We start from the raw sequence: 13176 nt of genomic DNA, 5'->3' as shown, positions 1-13176 counted from the left end.
GAGAAGTTATTAAATCTGGACATTATTGTAGTATATTATATAAATGGGGTGCTAAAATCGATGATGACCTGTGGGATCAGATACATCATCGTTCCCGTTTGTGACTGAGGCCCAGATTTTGATTTAAAGCAAATATGAACATACTAGGCATCCCAAAGCTGAAAGACACACCAGTAGCTCTAGTTAAGAAGCTCCTGTCCTTAAATTCAAGGTTCTTTCTTGAATCCTTGAAAATTATACTTCATTCAAAACATCAACATCCAGTGCTGGCAGTCACACCAATCTGCACATTTTTCCACATTTAAGTTTAGAGACGCCATGTCATAATCAGTGGGTTAGACTGGTTCCTCCAAGGCTTTTTCTATGAATTCAGAAAATTAGAATATACCGTTCACTTTCATCAATCCTTCTTGAAATTAATCAGATAAAATGTAAATATATTTAAGCTAACGCAGAACTATATTACCATTCTTTTATTGTGTGGCTGGTTACAGTAGTTATTTGCCCTCAGATGGAAGAGTCAAGATTGGCCTATTGCAGCCATCAGCAACAGTGTCATTAGGAATTTTTTTCATGGTTCTAGTAATTGTCCTAGCTAGTATACACTATTTCTCCTGCAAGTAGACATTGCAGGAGTTAGAGGGCTTTTTTAAGGATATTTTCTAATCTCCTGCTACAGAGTAAGTGTTTTTCCTGCTTAAGAACTATAATTGGTTCAGCAGTGTTTATTCACTAGTTCAACACATGAACGCAGCAACTGGCATTAAGAAAAAGAAAGTAAACACTGGTAAATATTAGCCTAGAAAATGTTTCTAGCCTCTATACGAGAGAGGGAATACAGCATGTTTTTAAATTGTCAAAGAAAATCTTTTGTTAGCAGGTCCTCTTAAATTTCTACTTTGCATCCACCACAGAACAAAAGCCACGTAGACAGAAAAGAGGCTGAAACAGGATTGCAGGAAAATAAAAGACCGCAGCAAGAGCTGATGATAAATTACCGACTTGCTGTTGCATCACTTTAGAGTTCCTAATAGTGGTCCAAGTTAAACAAATGCTTGAACAAACAACTTTGAAAGTGGGTGTTTGCCAGGCAGAGCCCAGGTAGTTCCCAAAACCATCAAGTCATCTTTGACAGTAAAACCTAAAACCTGCATATATATGTATAATTAAAATGTACAGTAGTGTATGTATATATACATACACTACTGTATAATTTCATTCTTACAGATAGGACTTCATTCTTATAGATAGGGCTTAAACTCGCTAGTAGGAAAATACGACCAAGTATATTTCTAATTCAAATAGATAGTAAGTATTTAATCAGAAGGCTTTAAACATAATTAAAATGCTGTTTTTACAGATATGATTTTTTAATTTGTTTCAGATACATAAAGGCTTTTCAGACAGATTTTCATTTCAATTAAATGGACTCGACCTTATTTCTTTATTTATTTGTATTAGGTGTTAAAGCTGTTAATTAGTTTCCTTTTTGTAGAACCATGCAAATGATGAAAAGACCCACCACCAGGAAGAGAACATTTCCTCAAATACTGTATTTTTAACTTCTACACAAGAATTAATAATTAAATCAAAATCTTGTATGGTATATTGTCATATTTTTGATCCTTAAATTAAACAGAGTAAGCTCTATATTGACTGTTGTTGTTGTTGTTTTTTATTTATTTACCTTGTATGTTTCTGCTTCTGGAATTTAATTATTCAGCATTTGTCTTTACCTTTACCCACTAGTGGATGAGAGGTGCTGGAGCAAGAAAATAAACATGTGGCTGCTGAATTGTTTTGTGCTCCAACAACATTGTTCACAACACATTGAACAGCTGGGAGTTCCCCAGACAGAATGTACACTTTCACACAGTGTGACAAATGTATAATACACATAATATTTTTAATAAAACATATGTATAATGAAATATATCCATATATTTTGTGTTGTGTTGTACACATATATATGAGCACCTCAACATGATAGTCTGCTTTACATCCATCCATCATCCATTGTGTTGACCACTTATCCAACCAGGGTCATACTGAAGCTGGAGCCTTCCCAGCTGACACTGGGTGAAAGGCGGGGACAAGTGATGGACAGGTTGCCACTCTTTCACAGGGATAACATGGAGAGACAGACAACTACTGGCTCCTGGACAGTGGTAGGAAGGGGTGACAGTGATGAGCACTAACAGTGTGCCACCCTTCTGTTTCCACAATTTTTTGTATTTTATGCAGCTTAGCATGCAAACTCATCTAATACGTATTTAATAGTCTTTGCCCACAATTATAGTTAATTATAATGTGATGTCATGGAAACACTAATAACTTAACTCAAAGTCCCTCTGTCAGGTATTAGAGCTTAGCTATAGTGCCAGATTGAGGACATCTTAGCCAGATTTCCACCCTCATGGTCCTACTGCCCTCAAACCTCTATAAACACCCACCTTGCTGTAATGTTTCTTTTGTGATAATGAGCTGCGCTTCAGGAACAGTTTCTTAAAACCACAGCAAAGTCTTACTACTGTAAAAGCGTTACATCAAGCTAATGCTGCCTTGATATAGACCATTTTAGACTGACTTTGAAGAGGGTTTAAAAGCCAAGGAGCCCCACTGTGACTGGGAAATTGGCTTTGCTCTAAGCCAGAGTGTGTGTGTGCTTGTGTTCCTGCACCTGTGTGCTGACCTCGCCAGCGCCTCCTGAAAGCTGCCCTCTAAAACGGCACAGCAAACACTCGGTTCCTACATACGTGCAGATGTTTATTAGGCTCTAGTCTTTCCATGATATTCAGTCAACGCTTTCTCTGCACTGTTTCAGGCTGTCACTTTTAAAAAAAAAAACTTTTACTGCCTCTACGGCAATAATAAAAACGCCAACAAACACCTTTAGTTTTCACTAAAACCTGCCTTAAATGGTCTTCTTTTAGATGACAAACAGCAGATTTTGGTGTCCTTGTTTCCACTGAAATTTATTTTTGTGACTATTGAGACACGACAGGGTTATACAGAAGATGTCATTTCAGGAGAAGAAATATTTTGATTAAAAAGTCTTCCATTCATTTTGCCTTTTTCTGCCTGTCAGGATCCTTGTAAAGATTTGTCCTAGACTTCCTTTGTTTTGGGTGATTTTTTTTGTTTGGTTTTTTGCTTCCTTTGTGATTTTGAAGGTTTTGCTCATTTTATGGGACTCCTGTGTTCCCTCTGTGTGTCTGCTTTACTCGGCTTTATTCTGAAGATTAGCTCCTTAAGAGACCTTCTGTGTTTTTACTTCCCTCCTTTTGTTTTTCCCATCCTCATTAGTGTCTGAGTTTTTGTGTACATGTGTTTTTCCTTCAGTCTTATGTCAGGCTGTCGTTACTAACTTTTGTTGTTAAGTGTTCCCCGTTTTAATTTTCTCCAGCTGGCTCTCTGCATTTAGATGGCTTGTATCGTTTTTACTTTTACCACACCAAGTTTTTCCACAATCTGATTGCCTGCACACTGGGTCCTTTGCTGTCTTGACTACTGGCATTGATACCTTGGATTTTTCCTCGTCTTTGGGAGTCATGATGGTGTAGGCAGTGAAGGAAGTCTGTTATGTGCTCACGCTGGCTATGCTACAGTCCAAAAGAAAGTTTCTGACCGTGACAATACCCACTACTAAAAATCCCACCTCGTGTAATAGGATTTAATCATTTGGGCAAAATCTTTCTAGTAACAATTTTAAACATGCAGAAAAGAAGTAGTTACATAGGAGAATCCATTACCTTGAATTATAACCTCTGACAACTCCTCACTTTGTTTTTTCTGGTCTTTCTGCCTCTTTATGCAGACCAATAAAGCCAAAATTCTTTTAAAAAAAAAGAAAAAAAGACTTCCTTTAATCCTGCACAGAAATGCTGTAAAGCACACAAAAACACAAACAGCAGCCCAGACCCTTACTGGACTATCTCCATAGCAACAAAGTCAGTTCAGAGGGATATGTGCTTTTGGACATTCACTGGAAATTCTATTATCTGATTTCCTTCAGTGCTCTCCCTGAGACTTTTGATATGTTTTGGGCCTTAAGGGTATTACTCAATAACACACCCTGTCAGGCTAGGTGTGTATTTATGTGTGTGTGTGTGTGTGTGTGTGTGTGTGTGTGTGTGTGTGTGTGTGTGTGTGTGTGTGTGTGTGTGTGCACACACATGTGTGTCTTAGAGCAACGCAGTATAACTGACATCCCCTCTGTGGTGTAATTTGTCCCAGAAGCCCAGGGCCAGGAAGTGTTTGTTGTCTGTTTCCCTCTTAACTCCTTTTCTCCCTCACCCTCCATCCTTCTCACCTCCTTCATCAGTCCTTCTCTCTCTCCCGGCAAAGCAGTGAACAATGTGACCTCCTGCCTCCGAAAGACAGAGATTCCAGGGATTTTGGAAGAAACATTACACTCTCTCCCATGTTCCCCATCCTACTGCCTAGAAGCCGTTTTAGAAGACAGACTTAGCAGCATGCACACACACACACAATGCTTGTATAAATACAAGCTTATGTAGAAGCTTACTCTTCCTCATATGATATAATATTAGAAGCTTGAATACATACGTAGGCGGGCACTAACGCCATCTTTGCCAGAAATCTGCACACATTACACACACTGAAGTATGAATACTCTCACATGCATACACACCAGACTGTCTGTTACAAACACTCACGTTTAAACAGTAAATGCTAGCTTGCTTGTACACAAACAAAAGCTTGCACAAATATATTAATGGGACACCGAAGTGTTGTTGAACTCAAAAGTCACTCTTGCTTTCAAAGACAAGCATGTGTTTGTGGCAGGGTGTGGCGGATGCACCTGCACGGCATCCGCAAGCCACACCCTGCCACAGTGTTGCTCATCATTTTTGCACGATAACGCACAAAGACAGCTCCTGTCCAAGGCACCATTCACACCCATAGGCCCTCTCACTTTCCCATCACAATCCTCATTAGGGGAAAGCCCTCTGGAGAGAAGCTCATCAAGAAAAACCTTTTAAACAAACCAAAGGTCAGCTGTACAGCATGTAACCACAGCCTTAGAATCATACTCACTTCTCAGATAAAAGACAGCATAGAATGTTCTGTGCTTTTTCTCCTGTTTGCTGACATGAGAGTCTGTAAAAATCTGCAGTTTTTTGGGGGGGACCTTATTACAAATTCTCATCATTGGTGAAATCCAAATGTGCAATTTCTAGATAAGTTGAGAGGTCTGACGCTGTGGGGGTGGGCGTGGTGTGTGGGGGTTTCAAAAGGAAAGATTCGCCAAGTCTTTACCAATTCTCTAAAGCAATGTTGCGCTGGTTCAAGATGGATGAGGGGACTCGTTTGACAACTCCGAGGAGCTCTCCAGGTGGCTCAACAGGGCCTTAAGGCGCGTGAGCTGCTGCACTGAGGAATGAGAGTGTCTGCAGCCATGAGTGCACTCATAATTGCAAAGTGAGAAGCATGAAATGCTCTCACACAAGATAAATGTGTCAGGTGTGCATCTCTGTAATAAGAAGATCTTTCCCCCAGAAAGAGCTCTTTCTGTCGACCACATTTGAGGCTCGGGATAGAAATGGGTAGCGAGGGCTTTATTGGTCTGCTATTTAAAATAATCTGAAGGACAATTAAACTAATTTACCGTTCCTGCCCTGACCATCTGACAGAATTTCTCTTTAAGTGCCTACAGACAGATACTTTACTGGGATTTTAATTATTCTGCCTCTTAGTTCAACTAAAGCACTAAATACCATTTAATTGCACCATTTTCAAAGTTTTTGTAGCATTAAAGCTAGAAATCAGTCCGTTTTCTAGGTTTATTATTAAAAATAAAAAGCTACATGTTTGAGAAGAGCCACGGTTTCTGTCCTGAAAAAAGTATTGATCCTGAGAGATTAGCTTAATTCCTGAACACTAGTCACCGCCACCTGTTACCACCACCTTATAACAAATGCTCAACAATATTGTGTAGTTTCAAAATCTACAAGATTTTCCAGCGATCAGAGCGTTTGTTAACTTACAGGGTAAACATTCAACTATCAGAGTCAGCAAAAGGATGCAAAAATATCACTCGACAGTCCACCTGACTTGTATAAATGCTGAAAATCTAACAGCAGTCATATACAGCACTGAACAGTACTTTTCATGCATGACTCTGTATTTCATTATCAACATCATCAGCATCAACAACTTAGTAGTAGTCGGCTCTCATCATTTATCCACTTTGGAATCGTGACAGTGAACAACACCTGTGGAATGACCACTAAGGAGTCTAGTGGACCCGGTGCTACATTTTCTGCAGTGCAAACATTCTCCCATTCACTTTTCTATAAGACTCATTTTCCGTAAGAAAAATGAGTCTTCTGCAAGACTCATTTGTGAGTAAGAAAAGAGTCGTAGAGAGGAAGTTATGTTTATAAAAATCCCAGAGCTGCTGCAGCAACATTTCCCCTCAGTTTATTTATGTACCTACAGCATAGTTTCCCTTTTATGGGCTGGTCATAGCTTTTGCTCTATCATTCATCTTCTGACTCACTTTTCCTCTCCTTCCCTTTTGTCATTTTTTTGTTTGGATCCAGTTTTGTTTTTTTGTTCTTGTTTTCTGTACTTACTCACCCACCCTCGTGTTTTTACTTGTTTGCATTTTTCAATCTCCCGTTTGTTTCGTCTGTTTCAGCATCTCTTTGTTTGTTCTCCATACAGAGGCCGTATTCCCAGAATGTGACTGTAAACAGCAGGAGTAATACTCAGCTACACAAACACGCTGATGGTGGGATCAAAGTTTATGTCCAGTAAGGAGCACTGGTTCTGTTATTTTCCACTTGATCTGTTTGTTTCTTTTCCTGCTCCCTGTGACACTCTTCTCCACACCTTCATCCTTTTCCTCCGTCCAGATTATTTGTGTTTCAAGTGTGAGGAAGGTGAAACTCTGTTCTGTTGCACAGATATCAGACCAGGGAATAGCTTACCTCAGGTGCTCCCGCTCTTCTGTCCTAAAAGGATTTTTCACTGATCCTAAACACAACTTCCTGAAAATTACTCACATTTGAAATGAAAATTAAAAAGAATGAAACAGCGAGGCTATCTCCAAGTCAGCATCTTTGCATTCTTACATTTCCTAAGATTACACTTTGAAATGACCCGTAAAGGCTGAGTCTGCTTTCTTAGTGCAGCCCACTTGCCCTGGATTAGAATCTGAGTCCACATATAAAATGTTATTGTAATTTCACTGTGGACTTTTATTTTATTTCCTTCAGGCGATGCTCTTCAGGATTGAACTATATTTTGACCTCACAAAGAGGACTGAATGCTAATGTGCTGGTTTTTAATGTATATATAGTTTAAAATGTTGCGATGTGAGAGCCTCTGCTCATGTTGAGTATTTTTGCCCTTTTACTGTAAGACAAGTTAAAACCATCTCTTATAAATTCTCCCTGAAATGAGAAGCAGCATTTGGTGTGCTGGTGAGATAATCAAGTGACTAATTGTGCAGCATCTGATTTCTGCCAAAGGGGGGGCATTTTATCCGCTGGCAAGGAGAAATCCTATTTTGCCTGATGATTTTTCCCTCAGAGGATAAAGAGAAGATAGTTGGAAGAAAATTAATATAATTAGAGCAAATAAAAGTGGGGAGATGTCTGTCATGTCATGTTTTTAGCTTGTTTTAGGTTCTTGTTGGCAATCAGTCCCACTGATAATGGAAGTGCATTGACATAAGAGAATAAAGACCCCTAACTACACATGCACCCATCAGTGATCATCTCGTCTGTGCTGTGTTTTCCTTTCTCTGTCTGTGTTTATGTAAGTGTGTAGCTGCGTGTGTATTTTCCTCTTTGTGGTTTACACATGCCAGATGTCTCCTACACGTGTGTTTCAGTGTTCTTGTAATCCGTCTCGCTCTGTCATTTCTGTCTTGTAGTCTAGAGAGTGTGTCTGGGAACATCGCCGCTGTCAGGTGTCATGTGGATCTGCCTGTGCCTGTCTTAACTCACAAACGGATGGGGTTTTATTGTTCGGAAATATTGATTATTGATGATTTGGGGGCTTTGCTAACATTGTTTTTATGTGTTAGTGTAGCAGAGATGGATGGCCTCTGCAGACAGTATATGTTTGTGTGGCTATTGGACTCCTGCCATTGCAGCAAATGACTGCACTGCAAATTGAAGCTCCTGCTGTGAAAGCAAGAAAACAATATTACTCTTTCATGAAGCAAAAAATAAACAAAACTCAGCGGAGTCTATTTAGCTGTTTAGCCTCAAAGGAATTAGCAGTAACAGTTGAGTAACGCATCGTCAGGAGTACAGATTACCACCTCATTTGTTAGTGCCCTTTTCTTCACAATCGCTTGACATGGCAATAATTAATAGTGAGTGAGACTTACTGATGTAAAACAGTGGCAGAAAGCTTTGAGGAAGGACTTTATAGAAGTTCATCTTTCCCGCTGAAAATCCAAAAAATAATAACAGCCCGTGAGCAGACCCAATTCTCCAGTTAGCTGACAGCGCAGAGGCGTGTGTATCATTGCGTGTTTTATCTGCGTGTGTTAATGAGAAAGAGAGAGTGGTGTGGCTGGACTGTGTAGGCTACACATACATAATCCCTGTTGACTTGATTGACTTGCCATTTGCCTTTGGTTAGGTTCCCATCAATAGGAACATTAAGTTTCTCTCTTTTTTTCTTCTTCTTCTTGTAAAACAACATTATTAAAGTCAGAAAAATCCCCAAACTCTTAGTTTTCTTGTTTATCTCCATTCTGAGTTCACAGTGCTTCATGGATGAGTCGTCTTTCCTCTCTTTTTTGTGGATTAAAAGGATTAAGAAATAGAAAAAGATGGAGAAAGAGGGTGTAGAGAGGAAAGAAGTTGGACCACACAACAGAGAAATGGAAAAGAGACACGGGGGAATTAGTGAGGCAAAGATAACTCAAAGTGTGGGATGTAAAAATATGATGCATAGGGGCAGTGGTGTGTTATTTAGTGTTTGCGTGTGCATACATGGCTTAAAGGAGCACATGAACAAACACAAAGAAAAAGTTTCATATGCAAAGACACTTAATGAAGTTGGTGGAGGCTTACAATTCAACATTCCTAATGAAAACTCTTTGTGACTCGGAGACTGATAATTATTATATTAGCCACAGAGTGAGACATAATTCAACATATATATTAGAGGATGTCACAACCTTTTTCTCCCCTTTCTTATCCTCCTTTCAATTAAACCACACCACCTGATTAAGTGGTGTTAGTAGGTCAAATTCAAATTCAAATTCAAATTCAAATTTTATTTGTCACGTACACAGTCATACACAGTACGATATGTAGTGAAATGCTTGGACAACTGCTCGTGACCTAAAGAAAACAAAAAAGGAAAAGGCTATGAATAAGATAGAAAATAAATATGAAAAATTAAAAAGGGTAAATTTAACTAGGAAGGAATAGAATATAAATTAAGGTTAAAAATGAAATAACTGTACAACACAAATTAGAATGAAGGGTAAATTTAACTGGGAAGAATAAGATAAAGATAAATATATAAATTAAAGTTGGTCACTTGTCAACCTGATGCCCACTTGAAGAGACTCACGCAAAATGGGTCAAATTTCCTTTGTGCTTGCAGATTCACATGTGCATTTGTGTTTGAATCTGTGATGGAGATGAGGTGGCTCATGGAGAGAAAATACAGCATGGATGCAGACTGCCATATATATTTAAAATGTGAAAAATAAACAGGAGTCTTCTGACATAATTACTGCTATCCCTCCACTATGTAAACAAGACTTTAGGCTGTATTTAGATTTCCCATATGACACTAACATTCCATCAAACTGTGGTTCACTGTAATCCGCTTTATCCATGAATACAAAGTTGATGTGGGGCACCAGGACACCTCTGGGTGTTTGTCTTTTATTTGTAGTTTGCCTCAAATGTATGAGTGTGGGTGTGCATGCAAGTTTGTGTCAATGCGGCATCAAAGTCATTTTCTAATTTGCTGTTTGCATACAGTGTGTATGTGCATGTGTGTGTGCCCCTCTGTCCTTGCTCTCGATGCCTGCCAGCCATTCTGTTGTGACGGAACAGGTGCGGATGAATATGAAACAGGTCGGCACAGCTTTTAGGGGACTTTCGCTTTGTATGCACACCCATTTCAGAAACATCACGTAAGAGCAAACTGTCCTTCGATCACCATCTTTAGAACATCTTTTTAGTGTCGAGTACTAATGTCAAACATATTTCATAGACACACACAGGTTTCAAAACAAATAAATCACATTTGAATAAATAGATCTTCTTCGTTTTTTTTTTAAAAACTGTAATAGACCAGCAGTGTTATTTAAATGCATTTAATGTTTACCATTATGGGTAACTCAGGCACTAAGACTGTAAGACAATTGTAGAATAGATGGACCCATCCTACGATTAAATAACCCCGTTAGTTCTTACAGGCACTCTCCAACCTCACACCTTTTCCCTGTTCTCTCATCACCAGTGTGAGACATTCCCCACGCCGGGCCAGAAATGGCACTGAGTCAGATTTGTCTCACCACCGACTAAAATTATACGGAGGGACACTGACGATAGATAGATAGACAAATAGATAGATTTTTACAACACACGTCCTTGTCCGGTGACGTGTCTCTAGCTTTGTCCCTGCCCTCTCCTAATCTCTCTCACACACGCACGCGCGCGCACGTACACACACACTTTCACAAACACACACACTTGCAACCGAGGGAGGAGATGGGAAGCTGTGTGCTGTTGCATTTTGTCTCCCATTAATATCTCCTTTCATTTCATTTTAGTAGCACTGGATCGGAGCACCCGTAAGAGCAGACAGTTTGTAGTGTGAATTCAGCAAATATCGATCCTTTACTGGATAAAAGGAGAGAGAAATAGTTCGACAGCGGGCATCGCTGATTCCTTTGCGCGTTGTACAAGCACAGGCTAAGTAGTTCTAGCCGACTGCGCACAGCGACGCACAAGCACACGTGTGCGCACCAGCGATCGTCGTTGAAGTTCAGCACCTCTGACAGAACCCAGAGTCACTTGGATACTGCTACAGTAGCCAGTCTGTGCGCAACTACATGCGTAGCGAGTCGATTTGGATTTAAAAGCCAACAAGTGGAAACTCGCGTGTGTCGCTTTGCTGTAGATGTCTGATCCACGCTCATACGGATTTAAAAAGTTCGATTCGATGTGACAGGAGACCCTGCGCTATAATCATACCCGTCTGTGGGGGTATATCTGAAACTATCGACCCACCGCTTTTTCACGGCGCGTCCTCGGTGGCGCTGGAGCAGACAGAGCTGGGGACGCTGAGGAATGCGGAGCCGAGATTTTGTCTTCTTCAGTTCACCTGCGGAACTCTTCGCAGCTCACACCAAAGTAAGTAACGTCGCTGTGGGATTCCGCAAAGAGCGAAATCACAATGTCAAGCAGTATTTCGAGAAATCTACAGTGTCACTCCGGGCTACTTTGTAGTGCTTTCGTGATGGCATCACCGTGTACTGATCCTGTGTCCTGCATTTTGTATCCGTGACCTTGTCAGACTAACAGAAGCGCACGTTGATATTCTTATCCTAAAACACTATTTTCAAATTGGCCGCAAAGTGACATCTGCTGATTCTTTGTATCGCTTTGTTGTATCATAAATAGAAAACTGGGCAGGCTGAATAAAGAAAGGGTCAGTAGACTCCATAACCTTATCCACATGTTTTCATTCACCAGAAGACCAACGCTGTCGGTGAGCTCGCAAGGCGCCATGCTGAGACAGATCCTCCTCAACTCCACCGACACCCCAGACTTCGACCTGGTGCTCGTGGCACAATCCACCACACACGCCCCCTCCTCCCTGAATGCCTCCCACGGTGGCTCTGTAAGCGTGGATGCACTCCTGAGACCCACCACGGGAAGAGGGGGAGGAGGACTCCGGGAGGGCGAGCTCCACAAACCGGACCTGATCACCTACATAGTCATGTGCCTGCTGCTTTTCCTGTTGGTGCTGCTTATTGTGTTCTTCATCAACTGTCAGCTCCGGAACTCTTTCTTCGCCTCCATGCCATATGACAGATCACTGAGAGAGGCTCGGACCTCCTACAAGTAGGCCAGATCCCAAAGGTCCAATTTCTTGGATTACTGGTATTTAGAGAGACTCGTGTCAGGGGGGTTAAGGACGACCCATGAACTGCTGCTGCTGCACATACAGTATTGGACAAATGAAGTTGTTGCCTTTGTTAGCTGTCTTGGACAACCTAAGGCCTCAGTAACCTGGAATCTGTTCAGTCAAATACTTGTTTATGTTATATGATGCCACGTGCTTAGTTATAAGACTCATGATACCAAATCAAAAAGATGGCAAAGAGGAGTGCAGGTCTACGGCTGGTGGAAGGATAAGTGGCCAATCATTCCTGTTCTAATTAGAGACCCACAACCTTGTAGTTACTGATAAATAATTGCTGAAACCTTCTTGTGCACAAAGCGTAATCAATACTATTCCTTTACAGCTATGCTCCCAAGCTTGTGTTACCTCATTTTATTGGCTTCACATTTTGGCACTGACTATGTGGAAGTGAACCTCTCTCTTTCTCTCCCCATCTCTCTCTCTCTCTTGATTTGATTTGTCTAATTAAAATATGTTTCACTTTGCCAACATAGAAATGATCTATACAGTAGTCTGTATGTGAAATACTTTGTAAGACTGTAACTTAACTGTCTTGTCTTGTGAAACGAAACAGTCACCAGACGATTTCCAACCTTTTGTCCATTGTAAAATTATCAAATGCCAGATCGTTGACCTATAGCGTCGCATAAAGATATTCAAATGTATTCTGAAGTGGCAATATTCTCGTCTGTACGCCTGTAAATGAATAGCAAAGCTGAAAACGATGCTGCAGCGGCCGATGTGAAGGGCCAACTGTTTATCATCCAAAGCGTCCGTAGAGGGGCTTTTACGAGTGCCACAGGGCTGCTATTCTTATCGTGCACCTTCACTTTTAATTAACCTTTCTCTCGCAATTTATAGCTCTAATATTCTGAAGAATGAAGACTCGAGGCTGAAAAGTATGGCGAGTCCTTTGCGATAAACCAAACTGTTGTCTGCTTCAGTGCCACTGGTAATGCGCAAATCCTCACCAATCCTGTTGTTGGAAAACATCTCTCACATACCAGGACAGCTAAAACGAGCCTATCT

At 40.6% G+C, this 13176-nt stretch overlaps 1 protein-coding gene across 1 annotated transcript; it reads left to right on the top strand.

Moving 5' to 3' along the window:
- The first annotated feature begins 11736 nt into the window (after positions 1-11736).
- Positions 11737-12090, top strand: smim32 (small integral membrane protein 32). The gene has a single exon (XM_085371301.1). It carries the CDS (start codon positions 11749-11751, stop codon positions 12088-12090), a length of 342 nt encoding a protein of 113 aa, XP_085227427.1. The 5' UTR covers positions 11737-11748.
- Positions 12091-13176: the final 1086 nt, after the last annotated feature.

Source organism: Diplotaxodon limnothrissa, linkage group LG2, assembly GCF_057381915.1.
Source record: "Diplotaxodon limnothrissa isolate DT_005_m linkage group LG2, D_limnothrissa_male_GT1.1, whole genome shotgun sequence".
Classification (NCBI taxonomy): domain Eukaryota; kingdom Metazoa; phylum Chordata; class Actinopteri; order Cichliformes; family Cichlidae; genus Diplotaxodon; species Diplotaxodon limnothrissa.
Note: the sequence above shows the minus strand (reverse complement) of the source record. Positions and strands in the feature narration are given on the sequence as shown.